Below are 18,238 nucleotides of genomic sequence, written 5' to 3'. Positions count from 1 at the left end.
TTGTCTCAGAAAGACCCCTCCCTAATTCACACGAAGATAACATGACAGAGGAGGGCAACCTGTTCAGACTTGCAAGATTTGATCACTGTAGCTATTCTAATCAAAATAGTTTTAGACCTATATGGCACTGGTTTCTTAGTCTGGTCTACCCTACGAGGCCGACCACAAATACATTTTTCACCCTCTGAATTCAGCCGTGTGAAATCATTGCTCTCCTTCTCATATTTATCGAGTTATTCTTTTATCGGATTTTGCTGCCAATAAGCCTTGGTATGTTCACTTACCATAAATATGAATGGACTTGGTCAAATATTTTATGAATGGCTTTGATTAAAATGAGGTTTCAGTATAGTTTACAAACATACCATGTTCAGTTCCAGCTAGGAATCCTTGCCTTCGAAAAGCTGTCTGGAAATTCACATTGGTTTCCTTTGACCTTCCAGAACTTTGGCTGTACCCCAAGCCTTGACTTATACATCACAGTGTTAATTCAGTAGATACTGGTAATAAACTACATGTTCAGGGTGCGGCCAGAATTCAGCATTTTGCAAAATATAAATATTTAATGGTTTGACAAAAGGCAAAAAACGTCTGCCAGATTTAGTGAAAGCATGCTCGTCGAGGGAAAAACTCAGTACAATTTAGCGCGATGCAATGAAATGGAAGACATGTGGATGCTAAAGTTTTTGCTACCATGAGTTATTAAAGTCATTTCAAACAAAAGCAACTTGGCCAGAACTTTTGCTTAGCATCAGCAGCAGTGATACTCTCTATGGGCTTTAAATCTTCTTCTTCGTCTTCTTCTTGGTTGGAGAAAAGTTTCCAAAAAGTGGAACAACTTTTTTTAAGAGCAACGTTGCAAGACCAGGGGATCACATAAAGGGTTTTCTGGTTTCGTTTCAACAATTAAGTACAGTCTGCACCATTTGTTACGGATTGGCAAAAACTCGTTTAAAGAGATGGCTGTCACGGCTGTTAGCAAATGTTTATTATGTTAGTGTAAGCAGGAGTTACAGACTATTGTACTGGATTATTTGCTTTTGGTTTGCTAAGAAATCCAACACACTGATTTGTAACTGCCTCACAAACAGATGATAGAATGACGGAGCCTTATAAAATGTCCCCATTCCAATACAACCACAGATTTTTAGATTTTTAAGGACCCTGTTTTATAGCTAACGCTCTGCCAAAATCTGTGAGGCAATTTCTTAAAAAGTACTTCTCCTGTAGAAATATTTCAACTTTTCTAGTTTGTTCGGAGAGAAAGCTTGAGGTTTTCTTTCAAATTTCTCTTTGTATTTGTGTTGGTGCATATATTTTGGGTATGGAAAAGCAGCAGGTGGTATTATTATTGTTGTTGTTGCTGCTGCTGCTGTTGTTGCTTGCACAATTAGCCAGATGTTTAAACTGGATTTGGCATTTTCATCCACCCATTCTACCAAAGGACCCGGGTTAGGCAGATATGGATGTTTTATGGTGTTAAAGGTATCTTTGCAGGATGTAAGTGTTCTGACCGAGGCTTTCCAAGAGCATGAAGCAAGCGCCTTGTCCCGACAAAAAACCCTTTATTAATTGACTGTGAATTCTGTTCATTCACACCCAGCAAAGTCTTTCAACGGAGGATTTACAGTCACAGACCTTATCTGGCTTGGAGAGCTGCCAGGCCGATATCTGCAAAACTTGGCAAGGAGTCTCGGAGAGTCATGAACCAATTAAGCGAACTAATAGTCTCCTTCAAACTCCACTCCCCTTTCGCTCCTCTTTTATTTACTCTGGGAGGAGCCATTCATCGTCCACCTGTGGCCTTACTCCCAAGTTGACGCCTGTTCTTTAGCTGTTCCCTTCGTCTGGCCACTCTGTGCATGCGCACACTGGGAACAGGCTCCAGCTGTTTGTCTGCCTCACTGATGTCTGCCTCTGAAGGCAGCTGATAACTGGCATATGGTTCTAGCCCCCTCTCTGCCTCCGACACAGAGCCCTCATCAGAGCCTTCCCCAGCCTCCAGGACTGGCCCATGTTCCTCCCCAACCTCCTCACTGTCCGAATCTGCTGTCAGCCTTGCTGGCTGCTGATGGGCCACAACAGTAAGCTCTTCCAAATAAGGCTGCCTTTTGCAATTGACTTATGGTGATTTTGTAGCTATTATGTTTCTATTGGTAAATGCCATTCCATAAATTGGAAATTCCCTTAAATTCCCAATCATGTAAGGGGGAAAATCCAAGGTGAAATTCCTCTTGGGGGTGTCTAATATTATAGAGAAGAGAGCGAAGGAAGCGGCAGACTTATCAGGAGTATACAATGATATTCCTAAGATTTGCCCCAACACTGGAAGTCTTGAAGAAGATGTTGGATAGCCATTTGTCTGAAACGGTATAGGGTTTCCTGCCTAGGCAGGGGGTTGGACTAGAAGACCTCCAAGGTCCCTTCCAACTCTACTATTGTATTGTATTGTTTGTTAGGCTTCACATCAACAGTGGCAATAAATCTCAGCTTTCCAGAAATCCGGCCAGCTAGAAGCTTCTTAGTCTTGATTCAGCTAGTTACAATTGCTTTATTGCAAACGAGAAAGTCACATTAACAGAAGAACAGAGGGAACTTGGAGGTCATCTAGTCCAACCCCCTCTATATCAAGTAGTTGCCCAGTCTCTTCTTAAAAGCTTCTAGTGATGGAACACCCACACCTTCTGAAGGCAAACCCCCTTCCACTAGTTGATTGTTCTCACTGTCAGGAAATTTAACATTAGTTCTAGGTTGCTTCTCTCCTTGTTTACTTTCCATCCATTGTTTCTTGTCTTCTGGTCCTTTGGAGAATAGCTTGACACACACACACACACACACACACACACACACACACACACACCCTCTTCCTTTGGCAGCCCCTCAAATATTGAAAGACTGCTATCATGTCATCCCAGTCCTTCTTTTCACCTTACCATGTATGCAGATAATCTGCCTGCTGTAAAACACCACATCAAGCCTTGTGTGTGTGTCAGAGGTGGTATTAAGCAGGTTCTGACCAGTTCTGGAGAACCGGTAGCAGAAATTTTGAATAGTTTGGAGAACCGATAAATATCACCTCTGGCTGGCCCCGCCCCCATCTATTCTCTGCCTCCTGAATCCCAGCTGATCAGGAGGAAATGGGGATTTGCAGTAATCTTCCCCTGAAGTGGGGAGGGAATGGAGATTTTATAGTATCCTGCCATGCCCACCAAGCCACACCACGCCTACCAAGCCAGGCCCCCAGAACCGATAATAAAAAAATTTGAATCCCACCACTGGTGTGTGCGTGTACACACAATGCACATACATGATTCCCAGCTCCAAGGTGTAAATCCTGGGCTTTTTTCTTACTGTTCTTTGGAGTTAATGGACACAGGGCTGTTCTTTTTTTCTTCACCTTTGAGAGTTGAGCATATCTTTTCCATATTGCCGCGATGGTGCAATCCAACCTGAAAAGCATTGGTTCCCTCTGATCAAACCTCCATATTCCGCTTTTTAACAAACAAACTAATCAATAAATCAAGGACATCCTTCTCCATTCACGAGCATTTCGCCAACAGCATTTTGTCCTTTACAAGCAATTTTGAAAGCAACTTGACTTCCAACAAAACTGAATGTGCAGAGAAAAAAAAATAGAGGCGGTCTTGGACTTACAAGATTTATTGCTGGAAACCAGAAATAAATGCAGGAAAATTGGCAAAAAACAAAAAAACCCAACCCCCAACCCCCAATGCATTATTCTTATATTCCCTTTTCATTGTTTCTTTTATTGTTCTATTATTTTACTTCTGCTTATACTCTTTTTTTCCTTTTTATTATTGTAAGCTGCCTAGAGAAGCCCCATAGTAAGATAGGTGGCAAATAAAGTAAATACATATAAAAATTGTGATCATGCCACCATCGGACACTGGAAATGGCCATAAAGGTGATTTTGATACAGTAGTGGCATTCTTTCCACAGGTGCAGACACATCCCTTTATTTATAGATAAACCTAGTTTTGCATTTATGCACATATAGTGCAAATTAATAGTATTAGCAGTAGTAATGCTGCTACAGCAATTACTCCTATTGTCTTGTCTTTCTGTAGATCATGGGATATTCTGAATGGGATCACAAACGAGGATCAAGAGGATCTCAGGTTAGACTTTTCGAAAGATTTTTCTGTGCCTGGCTAATTAAAGATTAAAGAGTGCTACATATTTTGGGGCCATCCTTGCACACAGCTCTCCAGTGCCTCTGAATTATGGACAAACCACCTCAGTTTGTCTTTTAATAGATTTTCATGGTCATTAACTTTCTGGTATTTATTATTTTTATCCCTCTGTTGCTATTTTCCTTCAGACTATTTATAGGACCGGTGTGCAGCAGTGTTTTTCAAACTTGGCAACTTTAAAAATATGTGGACTTCAACTCCCAAGAATTCCCCAGTCACTAGGAATCTCAGCTTTTCCATCTGTTGGATTGGCAGAATTCAACCGATTGGCCAAATTACTCATCCTCATTTTCTTGCGAAAGATATTTGTGAATTGCAATAACCACAAATGCATCTTTGTGGATATATTTGAACTTGGGGGCAATTCACTGAGGTCAGGGTTAGGATTCTTGCAATTTTACAATTATTTCAAGTAACCTCAACTTCCTTACTCCTCATTGTTTCTAAAGAGAAACAATGCTTTAAAAAAACCTTACACTGTTAATAATATTCATGCTATCATTGCAAACACCCTAACTTTGGAACAACTCTGATTTGGCCACTTAGTCTCTGTGTTGGAGATGTTTGTCTTTATTGATATGGGCCATGAGTAATTATAGGATCTGCCAAGATCCCATCTGAATTTCATTGTGGACCCCATTCTCGATTAGAAGCAATCAGGTGAAAACTACTGGACAGAATAATTGATCACCCTATTTGTGTGATCCATCCTGCTGGCTGATGAGCAAAATGTTTTACGTAAGGCTGCAGCTACTGTTGACTTTAGTAGGAACTCATGATTAAAATTCAGTTTTGATCTCACTTGATCAACATTTAAATCTAAGCGTCTTAAGACTCAAAACTTGACGGTGATAGAAACATGATCAAGGAATATCTGTCTCTTCCTAATAAGTTTAAATCTCCAAGCCAAATGAAGTACATTTTAGGGTATTCCAAAAATTAGCTAGTATTCCTATCCATGCTTACATATAATCATTTGAGAAATTATGGAAAACTGATAATATCCCAGAGACCTAGAGAAGAATCTATTGTACCTACCTATTTTTTTTTTAAATGATGGTTCTGTTCACCAGTCAGTATGAAGTCAGAACCTTGGAAGTTTCCAGAGCAAATTAAAATGAGATTGTATTGATGTATAAGCACCTTGTTAATTATTTAAAAAAACAGCATGGATTTTTTTTAATTGTATCATGTTTTCAAATCATAAGAAACAATTGTTCTATTTTATTATATATGGAGAGGTCTTCTCCTTAGTATTATGACATGATATGTTAAAAAAAAACTACATAACATTATAGGTAATTATGAAGTTTGAACTTCATCCATTCAAGAAGCTTCTTCGGAACTGAAGAAGCTTCTTGGATGAGAAGCAAAACATCTTCAAGAAAAACAAAGGAAGCCCAGTTGCTGCTTGAAAAAAGCACCTTAGAGACAACCATGACTGAGAATCTCCATAGACGATTGACTCCCTCCTCTATGAAAGTGTAGGGTGAATTTACGTGCAAAGTAACATGTGGCCATTTTGGCATTAAGTGTAGATGTCCAGCTGCAGCATGAGTGAATCTAAAGTGGAAAAATATCAGTACATGAGCTTTCCTTGCCCTGTGCAATTTAGACATTCCATATTCGGACAGAAGATCTCAAAAGTTGGGCTATTGGTCTGAGTTCCGAACTTGAGAATTTGGTTGCGAACGTTTCATCACCGTTCGAGGAGACATCGTCAGTTTGAACTGTGCTTGTCTGTCCAAGCACTGGCCTTTAGATACCTTTTTATGCGATGCAAATTAGCATGGATGTTGTTTGTGTTTGGCTACTTCTGAGTCATGGTCTGGTTTCGGACTGTTTGATTGGCCGGCTGTGGTCCAATTTTTTGTGAGCTGATGGGTTGTGATTTTTGTTGTTGCGTAGTGGGGTGCCTGTTTGTTCCTTTTAAACTCTTATCTTCGGGATCGCGGTTGATGCCAGTTCTTTCGTTCTCAGCGATTGGATCGGTCCATTTGTCTGTTTATTGACTCGTTGGTGGAAAACTGAAAAGTGGTTATAAAGCAGTTTAAACTCCTTTGCAAAGCTCCCTGCATTTTGAGAAGCTATTGGGTCTCCCATATCAAAGATTCCTGACATTTCAGACTTATGAAGCAAATATGTGAAAATATACTGTATATGTGAAAATATCTACAGACCCCTCACATCCTGGACATAAATTGTTTCAACTTCTACCCTCAAAACGACGCTATAGGGCACTGCACACCAGAACAACAAGACACAAGGACAGGTTTTTCCCCAAATGCCCTCTGCTAAATAACTAATTCCCACAACACTGTCAAATTATCTTCTAAGACTGTATTACTATTATTCTTCTCTTCCTTCCTAGTACCTATCTCTTCCCACTTATGACTGTAACCATGTTGCTTGTATCTTTAAAATTTATATTGTTTTATTTGTTTCCTAGTGTAATTTGATTGCTTCTTAGTAACCTATGACTGTCACTGAGTGTTATATTTTATGATTTTGATGAATGTATTATATTTTATTTTTATTATGTACACTATGTACCAAAGACAAATTCCTTGTGTGTCCAATCACACTTGGCCAATAAAGAATTCTGTTTTATTCTGTTCTGTTCTGTTCTGTTCTATTCTATTCTATTCTATTCTATTCTATTCTATTCTATTCTATTCTATTCTATTCTATCTAAACTGGGAAAGGGACATTGGGGCAAAGTTGTTATGCATGCCTATGCTTTGCTTTGCTTTGTTTTATTCATTCTTTTATAGTAGTAATTTGTATGCCACCTACTCATCGAATTCCAGGCAACATTTATTTTATGGATGCATTTGTTTATAAGTGTAGCGACTGCTTTAATAAAGCCATTTTAACTGGTGACAGGAACAAAAGCCAGAACCAATGCTGTATAAATCAGAATACAACATTTTATTTCTTTCTTTATTTTTTTTTAATGAATTGCTACTCCCCGATTATAACTCATTCTAAAAGCTTGACAGGAACGGAATATATTCACCAATTCCCTTAAAGCGCTGTTGTTGTTTTTTACCACCTTGGACACTTGTAGATGGGTGGACTTCATCTTCCAGAATTCCTCAGCTGGCGTGAAGTTGAAGTCAACTCATGTTAAAGTTGCCAAGCTTGAGAAGGACTGGCTTGAGGAGTGAAAGGATGAAACTAGCTCAGGGGGATATTCTACTGAGAAAGTCATACAGGTTGTCCTCAATTTGCAACCGTTCGTTCAGTGACAGTTTGAAGTGACAAGGCTGGAAAAAAGTGACTTGCGATTGTTTTTCATGAAACCGTGGTAGCATCCCTCATGGTCACGTGATCCAAATTTGAATGCTTGACAACTGGCTCATATTTATGATGATTGCAGTGTCACTGTGGTCATGTGACCACCTTTTGCAACCTTCTGACAAGCAAAGTCAATGGGGAAGCCAGATTCACTTAACAACTGCCGTGATTCACTTAACAAGTGTGGCAAGAAAAGTTGTAAAATGGGGCAAAATTCACTTAACAACTGTCTTGCTTAGAAACAGAAATTTTCAACTGTGGTTGCAAGGTGAGGACTGCCTGTACTTTGCTTCCCACCTGTTGTGGATTACAAAGTCTTCTCTCTTCCTGTCCATCTATCCATCCATCCTTCTTTCTCCTCTCCTCTCCTCCCACCCACCCATCCATCCTTCCTTTCATCCATCCATCTATCCATCCATCTTTCTCCTCTCCTCAACTCTCTTCCCGTCCATCCATCCATGCACCCATCCTTCTTTCTCCTCTTCTCTCCTCCCCACCCACCCATCCTTCCTTCCTTCCTTCTATCCATCCATCTTTCTCCTCTCCTCAACTCTCCTCCCGTCCATCTATCCATCCATCCATCCATCCACCCACCAACACATCCATCTCTTTTTCTCCTCTCCTCTTCCCCATCCATCCATCCATCCATCCACCCACCCATCTTTCTCCTCTCCTCCCATCCATCCACCTATCCTTCTTTCTGTTCTCTTCTCCTCTCCTCCCATCCATCCATCTTTCTCCGCTCCTCTCCCCTCCCTCCCATCCATTTTTCCTTTCTCCCCTCCCCTCCCATTAAAGAACAGCTCAGCATCATGTAGAAGGACACTTCTGCACTTTTTCTCCAGGTTGTTGTGCAAGGGAATGAATTTTCTTTTGTTTGGGGTATATTAGCTGCTGCAATTCTGGTGGGGAGGGTATTGCTGAATGGGTGGCAAGGTGTCACCCTGAATCCACAAGGAACCAGAAGTCCCTTCTTTTCCCCGTTTCATGAGAGAACGGTCAGCTAAAACAGGAGGGAGCCCTATGGGTCCGTCCGATGCATTCTAATTCATTTTAAATGCAAAAGAGCTCTCCGTTATATATAGCAGAGGTGTTGTAATTTACTCTCCCTGTTCCTAAGCAACAGCTATTTTCAGTTTGAGTGCGTCTCATTTTGTCTACCTACTTTATGCATCTATGAGGTAATTCATGAGTGGATCTTCCCCCCCCCCCCCCCATACCTCCACCCTTCACCCTTCCACATGCACTTTCTCTCTGGTCCCTGCTTTCTGTTGAGAGATCAAGGCTTCCCAATCGGTGGAGAGCATGGAGGAAAAAAAACCCCATTGCTCTATTCTCTTCCTTGTGACACGTTTACAAAGACAAAAACTTTGGGACTCAACTTGAGCGATGCAAACCTAAGGACTGAGAATAACTCCTTTCAGCCATTAGCCGGAAAGTCTCCGGAGTAGACGTTCTCCTAAGCAAAATGGGAACCATGAAACGTAGATCTATGGTCTTGTTGAAACGGCGATGGGAGTCCATTCCAATCACCAAACAGGTTTGGTGTCTTCATGTTATAATTTCACCTCGGCCGTTGAGAGCTCCCACACAGTGGTGGGTGGCTTTTACTGTCGCTACCGGTACGCTGATCGTGGTCCGTCCATGCAAAAGCCTGATGTGCGCTGTGCAGGTGCGTGCCGTGCGCTGCGCACGCTTGTGCAATCCATCGCCACTGCGACACCCAGCTGCTTGCCGCAGCGCATGCAGGCACCGCATACTGTGCCCACATGTGCAGTGTGCCTTTTGGCATAAAAACAGCCTATAGAGCACGAGCAGGCGGGTGGGCCAAACGAGCCACCGTACCTGTATGCTCTCAGCTCAGTGGTGGGTTCCAGATTTGCTCCGGTGCGCATATTTATTTATTTATTTATTTATTTTTATTTATTAATTTGACTTCTTAGTCGCCCCCTCTCCCCCAAGGGACTCGGGGCGACGTACATTAGCAACGGTCACAACAATACAATATGGAGGAGGTGGAACAATAAATAAATAAATTACAATACTTTAAGACAATTAAAACCCCAATAATAGTTAAAATTTACTACATGCGTTGTAGCTGGAAACGATGCTTCCGCAAGCCTCCGCGACGCTCCAGCTGCTCGGCGGAGCATTGCGCAGGTGTTGTATGCGCCATGCGCGGAAGCGCTGACAGCTTTAAAACACAGTAAGGAGCTCGGGTGGGCGGGTGGGCCTTCCGGAGCACTGTACTGGAACGGTACCCGGTGCTCCGGGCAGGATCCGGTACGCCCGTACCGGGGCGTACCGCCTGCCACCCACCACTGTCTCAGCTGCTCCCGGCTACTACCGGTATGGCTATACCGGGCGGTACCAGCAGCAACCCACCACTGGCTCCCACAGGATCCAAGTTTGAAGCAAGGATTGCCATAGATAGCTCACTTGTGCTTACAGTTGAGGGTGCAAGATAATCACTTGCTTTTAAAGCCTGTCAATCTCAGTGGTAGGATTCAAATTTTTTTACTACCGGTTCTGTGAGCGTGGCTTGGTGGGCATGGCAGGGCAAGGATCCTGCAAAATCTCCATTCCCCTCCCCACTCCAGGGGAAGGTTATTGCAAAATCCCCATTCCCTCCCGATCAGCTGGGACTCGGGAGGCAGAGAATAGATGGGGGCAGGGCCAGTCAGAGGTGGTATTTACTATCTACTCAAAATTTCCGCTACCGGTTCTCCAGTACTGGTCAGAAGTTGCTGAATACCACCTCTGGTCAATCTCCTTGTTCAGGTTTGAGTTTAACCATTTTTGAATTGTGCCTACAGAAGGAAGGAACACTCTTCCACAATGCCAGCAGTAACGTTCATTGCAAGGTTTTACAAGCGCAGGCGCCAATGAGAATTGCGGACAGCTGAAAAATAGTTACATGGTTTAGATTTTCTAAGTGGTCTTTGGCAAGAAACCCCCGATTGAATTTTGAGCTCACATAAATTGTACATTCAATGTATAAATAATTGCAGGTTGATCTCAAATGAACGGACGGCTTAGGTGGTGTCTGAGCATCCGGAAGAGTTTGTTGAAAGGCAAAGACCCAGTTGTTTCTTTAAAATATTATCATAATCCTCACCATCATAACTGAACCCTTGAATCGGTTACTGGTGGCAATAGCAGAACAGACCTCATTGCATACGGTAGTAGGTGTTACACCGCAGCTGCAAATCCTGAATCTTTGGTTGCCCACTTCCTTGGACAATTGGTGTTAACAGCCATGAAGAATGCTGATATGTTTGCTTTCAGTTCTTGTACAGAAGAGGGTTTAAAATTGTGGCCACGGCTGCGGAAAGCTTTGCTCTCTTGACTGAAATAGTTTTATATGTGCGCTAGAGACTGTGCCATTCTTGTTAAGAGTAGAGCGAAGTGAGAATGCAAATGTTAAAAGAGTGGAAGTATTAAAAGAGTGGAAAAAGTGTGTATGTGTGTGTGCATACATACATACATACATACATACATACATACATACATACATACATACATACATACAAACAAACAAACAAACAAAGAAGGCAGAAAATAATCTCTTGTTAGAAGAGAAGAGAATTCTTTATTGGTGGTATTGGACACACAAGGAATTTGTCTTTGGTGCATATGCTCTCAGTGTAAATAAGGAGAATAAAAATACATTCATCAAGAATCATAAAGCACAACACTTAATGATAGTCATAGGGTACAAATAAGCAATCAGGAAACAATATCAATATAAATCGTAAGGATACAAGCAACAAGTTACACCCATGCAGTCATAAGTGGGAGGAGATGGGTGATAGGAAGGATGAGAAGGTTAATAATAATAGTAATGCAGCCTTAGTGAATAGTTTGACTGTTGAGGGAATTATTTGTCTAGCAGAGTGATGGCATTTGGGGAAAAACTGTTGGATCCATCCTTCCTTCCTTCCTTCCTTCCTTCCTTCCTTCCTTCCTTCCTTCCTTCCTTCCTTCCTTCCTTCCCCCTTACTTCAAACTCCAGATCATTAATTAATATTGAATTACGGCTTCCTAGTGTGGATGTAATAGGACACTGGTTGGATTTTGGATTTTAATAACCAATGCATTATTCAATTGCCCAAATCAACCCAGTGTGAAACACGAGTATGATAAGAATCAGATTCTGTGCCACAACCACTTCCACTAACAACCCTTTGGTAAAGTCTTTAATTCCATTGACGGGAGGGTTTTTCTTGTCTAGGTTTGTGGTGGGCTGGCAACTAAAATAGGGGCCAGTGTGAGAATGTATCAAGGGTGTCCAAGAGTGGTGTGCAACCGTATGATGTGTGGGAATGGCCTTGGGAGATAGGAGCAAAAAGCTGCAGACTGTCAAGTAAAATATATCTCAGCCCATAGAAGGATGGAGGATGTGGAAAATGTTTTTCAGAAGGGACCCTCCCTAGTTTTTGAGAGAGTAAAAGGAGAGAAGGGGAGACATAGTTCGAATCTTCTAGGATTCTGTTAATATAATCTTACAGTAAAGTTGGAGCTGGTATTCCAGGTGAGATTTCTTAACAGAATCACATCGTTGGATGGGAACTTGGAGATCTTCTATCTAGTCCAACTCCCTGGTCAGGCAGGAAACCCGATACCATTTCAGACAAAGCGTTGTCCAATCTCTTCTTAAAAACCTCCAGTGTTGGAGCATTCACAGCTTCTGGAGGCAAGTTGTTCCACTGTTTAATTGTCCTCAATGTTAGGAAGTTTCTCCTTAGTTCTAGGTTGCTTCTCTCCTTCATTAGTTTCCATCCATTGTTTCTTGCTTGTGTGTTCAGGTGCTTTGGAGAATAGGTTGACCATCTCTTCTTTGGAGGAGGAGGAGCTTCCTGGAGGATGGCGGTCAGCCTCTGAGCTCCGTGTTTTCTCGGGGCTCTTTTTGACCGGGCTGGGTGCTGCTGGTCCTTTAGACAAACTGGAGGACCACGAACCTACCCAATGACCACCCTGGCTTATTTCAGGACCCTAGTGGTCCCCCAGGGTGGCCGGACGGCACAGGAGAGTGGAAGAAAGCAAATCGGTGTTTTCTGAAAATCTGTAGTGAGCCGGGAAATGGCGGTCGGCGTGCGGGCGCGTCGGCTTACTCCGGGAGATTGCAGGCGTCGACGGCTGCTGGAGCTGGCGTCTTGGCGGTTACGATCTGTTTGGCCGGCGTTTGCGGGCGTTTTTGCAAGCCACGACAGCTACGACAGCCCGAGGTGAGACCAGCGACGCCCTGAGCGGCTAGCGACGGGGACACGATGGCGTCCCACACGAGAGAAGGCGGAGGGAGGCGTTGGTGGCAGAGGCGGAAGACCATCGGGGGCTCTAAACATCAGTCCCCGGACCCGCTGGGAGCCCCGAGCCTACCAGAAGCCCAGTGGAGGTCGTGGGAGGTTGGAGCTGGGCTTGAAACATCGGAGTCGCCGGAGTTGTTGGAGGGCGCCGGAGGCCGGCAGAAGGTGTGGAGTGAATAACAGAGGCCGCCTGAAATGGCGCGGAGGCGACGCTGGGGCTTGAAAGGTTCACGGGGAGCCGTCGACACCACCCCCCTGCCCATTATGGATTATCCGCTTGTCTTTGTATAGACTCTGAGAACGGCTTAACCCCTTACCACCTGGGGCTTGGAAGGACTGCGGGGAGCTGTTGAACCCCCCCCACCCGCTATGGATCATCTGCTCACCCTCTTACGGATTTTTAAGTACTGCCTAACCCCCTACTATTGAGAACTGTAGATTATAGGCCCTACTTATTTTTTAGCCACTTCTACCTATTTCTTTACCCATCTCTCTCATCTTGTAATCTTGGTTGCCGTTCTGTCATGATTTTTAACGGGTAGACTTATTTAACATCTTTAGCACCCAGAATCCATCTTTAGCCCGGTGTATTTATTATTTATCATTTATCATGTATGCGAGGTCTGACCTTATTTTACTGCGGGAGTCCCCCCTCTCGCAGTTATGGCCTCCTGCCCTCTCAAGGGCCCACCTCGAGGACGGGTTCATTAACCCAGAGAGGTGGAGGAAGCGCACATTGAGGGGTTTTTTAATTAATTCTTTTTAAAAAATTGTAAGGGGTTCCAGGGGTGGGGTGGGGGAATTGGTCAGGAGGGATGGGAGAGCCAGGCACCTAGGTGTGGTCGAAGGAGGAGGGAGCGGAGTGGGGGAGGAGAGGGAAGATACCATTCCTGTGCAGGGCTCCTTGATACCAACGGTCGTGGGGAGGGGCAGGTGCGAGGACAGATCAAGAGCGCGTAGTCGGTTGGGAGACCGGGGTTTTTGGTCATTCCCGGTCGTTTGTACCAACCCCTGCATACTAGGTGGTCAGGATCTACAGACCCAAGGCCTGAGACTGCTGTTATGCAACGCGAGGCCCGTTGTCAATAAGGCCCCCCTCATCCACGATCTAATTTTGGAGGGGGAGCCGGACCTCGCAGGAATAACCAAGACCTGGTTGGGCCACGAGGGAGGTTTACCCCTCGTGGAAATGTGCCCGCCAGGTTATCGAGCATTTCACCAGCCTCGGGCCCAGGGAAGGGGCGGCGGGGTAGCAGTGATTATCCGGGAAGACCTAGAGCCGAGAGAGTTCACCGTGCCACAGACATCCGGGTGTGAGTCCCTTGTCGTGAGATGGGGCCCAGGGAGGCAGTTGGGCCTGCTGATAGTATAACTGGCTCCTCGCTATACGTCAGCGGCCCTGCCTGAACTCCTTGAGCTGATCTCATCGGTGGCGGTTGAGACCCCCAAACTCTTAGTGATGGGGGATTTTAATCTGCCGTCGATGGGAGAAGCGTCTGAGGGGGTTCGGGAGTTCATGGCTTCCATGACAGCCATGGACCTGACCCAGTTAATTCAGGGCCCTACTCACGAGGGAGGCCACACGCTGGACCTTGTCTTTGTCTCTGGCCAGTGGATGAGTGATCTGGGAATAGGGGATCCAGCCATTATTCCCCTGTCATGGTCGGATCACTCACTTCTCCGGCTGGACTTCCCTGGTGCTACCCCCCACCGCGAGGAGGCGGAACTGGAAGGTATTAGATGGTTCCGCCCCAAGCGCCTGATGGAACCAGATAGGTTCCAGACGGAGCTTGGGCCACCTCCTGTGGACCTGACCCGCCCCCGAGTGGAGGACCTGGTAGACGCATGGAATAGTGCGACTACCGGGGCCCTAGACCGGGTGGCGCCTTTGCGGCCTCTCCTGTGGCGACGAACCACCCTGGCCCCTTGGCTTACCGAGGAGCTAAGGGTGATGAAACGCCACAAGAGACGCCTAGAGAGTCGTTGGAGATCCTCCCGTTCCGAATTTGACCGAGCACAGGCACGAGCCTATTTGAGGACGTACCTCGTGGCATTAAGAGCGGCCAAACGTCAACATTGCGCCGCTCTTATTGCGTCCGCAGATAACCGCCCTGCCGCCCTGTTTCGGGTGACTCGCTCCCTCTTGTTTGAGAGACCGCGGGAAGCCCCTTTACAGGGTAGAGCAGAGGAGTTTGGGAAATATCTACAGGACAAAGTCGCTCAAATCCGGATGGGATGGGCCCCTTTCAGTGGTTCAGTAGAGACGCCCGTGGCGAGTCTTGAGGGACCGCTTTGGGAGGAGTTTGACTCGGTTGCCATCGAGGATTTGGACAGGTTGCGTGGACGTCTGCGACCCACCACATGTTTATTGGACCCGTGTCCCTCCTGGCTTGTACTGGCATCCTGGGAGGTTACGCGCGACTGGCTCCTGGGCCTAGTGAACGCCTCGTTGGGTGAGGGGTCTCTACCGGCCGCCTTGAAAGAGGCGGTGGTGAGGCCCCTGCTCAAGAAGCCTTCCCTGGACCCAACGGACCTAGTCAATTATCGTCCAGTCTCCAACCTTCCTTTTTTAGCGAAGGTTGTAGAGAGTGTGGTGGCACAGCAGTTCCCACGTCACCTGGAGGAAAATGATTATCTAGACCCGCGCCAGTCCGGCTTCCGACCCGGGCACAGCACGGAGATGGTCTTGGTCGCATTGGTTGATGATCTCTGGAGGGCCAGAGATAGGGGTTGTTCCTCTATCCTGGTCCTATTAGATCTCTCGGCGTTCGATACCATCGACCATGGTATCCTGTTGCACCGGCTAGAGGGGCTGGGAGTCAGGGGCACCGTTTTACGGTGGTTTGGCTCCTACCTCTCTGACCGGACGCAACGTGTGTTGGCAGGGGAGCAGAGATCGACCCGGAGGCCACTCACATGTGGAGTGCCACAGGGATCGGTGCTCTCGCCTCTCCTGTTCAACACATACATGAAAGCGCTGGGCGAGATCATCCGTGGTTTTGGGGTGGGATATCATCTGTATGCTGATGATACTCAGCTATACATTTCCACCCCGAACCACCCCAATGAGGCCGTCGAAATGATGTCCCGGTGTTTGGAGGCCGTACGGGTCTGGATGGATGGCAACCGACTAAAACTCAACCCTTCCAAGACGGAGTGGCTGTGGCTTCCGGCCTCCCGGTTCAACCAGGTGCTTCCATCTCTGGCCATCGGGGGCGTGCAACTAGCCCCCATGGAACAGGTGCGCAATTTGGGCGTCCTCCTAGATGCCCGGCTGTCCATGGATGACCATGTAACAGCCGTGGCAAGGGGGGCGTTCCATCAGGTCCGCCTGATGCGCCAATTGCGCCCCTTATTGGACTGGGATGCCCTACGCACAGCCACCCATGCGCTAGTGACGTCTCGCCTGGACTACTGCAATGCTCTCTACATGGGGCTTCCCTTGAGATGCACTCGGAGACTACAGTTGGTCCAGAACGCAGCCGCGCGGGTGATTATGGGGAGGACTAGATACTCCCCTGTAACACCTCTCCTGCGCGAGCTGCACTGGCTTCCTGTGGTCTACCGAGTGCGTTTCAAGGTTTTGATTATGATCTTTAAAGCGCTTCATGGCACAGGGCCTAGTTACATGCAGGATCGCATCCTGCCCCACACATCCCTACGACCAATTCGCTCACACAGAGAGGGACTTCTCCGGGTGCCGTCCGCCAAACAGTGTCGGGGGGCGACACCCAGGAGCAGAGCCTTCTCTGTGATGGGCCCAGCCCTGTGGAATGACCTCCCCTGTGACATCAGGATTACTTCCGATCTCCGCTCCTTCCGTGTACAGCTGAAGACCCACCTCTTTCAATTATCTGGCCTGGCTCAACCGTAATTTTTCTTACTCCTCCTGACTGTCTTTTTAAATTTTAAATTTTAATTGTACATTGGGTTTCTTACAATTGGGGTATTTTAATGGTGATTTTTAACTGTCTAAATGTTGTAATTTGTTACCTCCTCCGTGCATGTGTGTCTTTGTATATATGTATGTTTATGTGTTTGTACACATGTTTTATGTTCTATATGCTCCATTGTACGCCGCCCCGAGTCCTGCCTAGAAAGGGAGCAGCTAATAAATTCAAATTATTATTATTATTATTTGTGGCAGCTCCTTAGATATTGGAATACTGCTTTCATCTCTTCCTTAGTCCTCCTTTTCTTTAAACTAGATGTACTCCCAGACCTCCAATCATTTTTGTTGCTCTTCTCCGCACTCTTTCGGGAGTCTGAACATCTTTTTTACATCGTGGCAACCAAAACTGGGTGCAGTATTCCAAGTGAGGCCTTTCCAAGGCATTGTAAAGTGGTATTAACGCTTCATGCTTGATCTTGAGTCTATCCCTTTGTTAATGCAGCCTTAGGACTTTTGTTGGCTTTTCTGCCAGCTGGAGCACACCACTACATTAGAAGCTAGGGATTTAAATAAAATTTCCACTCTTGATCTGGTTTGCTTTTTCTGTTGGATGGGAGTATTCCATATCATCTCTTCCATCTAAAACAATTGGGAGTTGTTCTTTTCTTTTTTCTTTTTTAATTCGGAGAATGACTCCAGGGAGTAGGCCATCTTGCTGATTGATCTCCCCATGTCGTGTGCAGAAATAAATAAATAAGGCTTGGAAATATGCAGGCATGCAGCTTTCTGCTCTCAAGCAGCATCAAACTTGCTCAGAAGTTGTGTGGAAGAGCTTTTTCCTGTTAAGTTAAAGAGCAGAGGTGGTGCAGTGGTTAGAGTGCAGTACTACAGGCTACTTCAGCTGACTGCTAGCTGCAGTTCGGCAGTTCAAATCTCACCCTTCCATCCTTCTGAGGTGGGTAAAATGAGGACCCAGATTGTTGGGGGCCATAGGCTGATTCTGTAAACTGCTTGGAGAGTGCTGTAAAAGCCCTGTGAAGTGGTATATAAGTCTAAGTGCTATTGCTAAATAACCAAATATGGCCTTAAAACAGAATAGCAGAATTGGAAGAGACCTTGGAGGCCTTCTACTAGCCCAATCCCCTGCTCAAGCAGGAGATCTTATACCAGTGATGACGAACATTTTTTTGGCTCGTGTGCCAAAAGCGGGGGGAGCAAAGAGGAGGGTCATACGCGGGCGTGCCACACCCATAATACAATGCGTGACCCCCCAGCACGCATGCGTATATGACCAGCGCTCCCCGCCTTTTTTTGCATGCTTTTTCATCCTCCCCAGGCTCCAGAGGCTTTATAGGAGCCTAGGAAGAGTGAAAACAGCCTCCACTGTCCACCCTGGAGGCCCTCCAGAGGCTTCAGGAGCTTCCCTGAAGCCTCCGGAACACAAAAAAATGGCCCTACAGGCAAACTGGAAGTTTGAGAACGACATTCCGGTTTGCTCATAGGGCCGGTTTAAGCCTTCAGGGCTC

General features: G+C 45.7%; 1 protein-coding gene across 2 annotated transcripts in view; it reads left to right on the top strand.

The window, feature by feature from the left end:
• PDE3A (phosphodiesterase 3A) overlaps positions 1 to 18,238 on the top strand; it is a 277,932-nt gene that overhangs the window by 172,746 nt on the left and 86,948 nt on the right. The window contains exon 2 of one of the 2 annotated variants that reach the window (XM_081957782.1): positions 4,089 to 4,139. The exons of the other annotated variant lie outside the window; for it this stretch is intronic. Coding sequence (XP_081813908.1) covers positions 4,089 to 4,139 — 51 coding nt within the window. The remainder of the gene's footprint in view (positions 1 to 4,088; positions 4,140 to 18,238) is intronic. 2 annotated transcript variants of the gene reach the window in all.

This window comes from Natrix helvetica (assembly GCF_964273705.1).
Source record: "Natrix helvetica genome assembly, chromosome: 6".
Lineage (NCBI taxonomy): Eukaryota > Metazoa > Chordata > Lepidosauria > Squamata > Natricidae > Natrix > Natrix helvetica.
The sequence above is the reverse complement of the archived record's forward strand: the minus strand, read 5'-3'. Positions and strand labels throughout refer to the sequence as shown.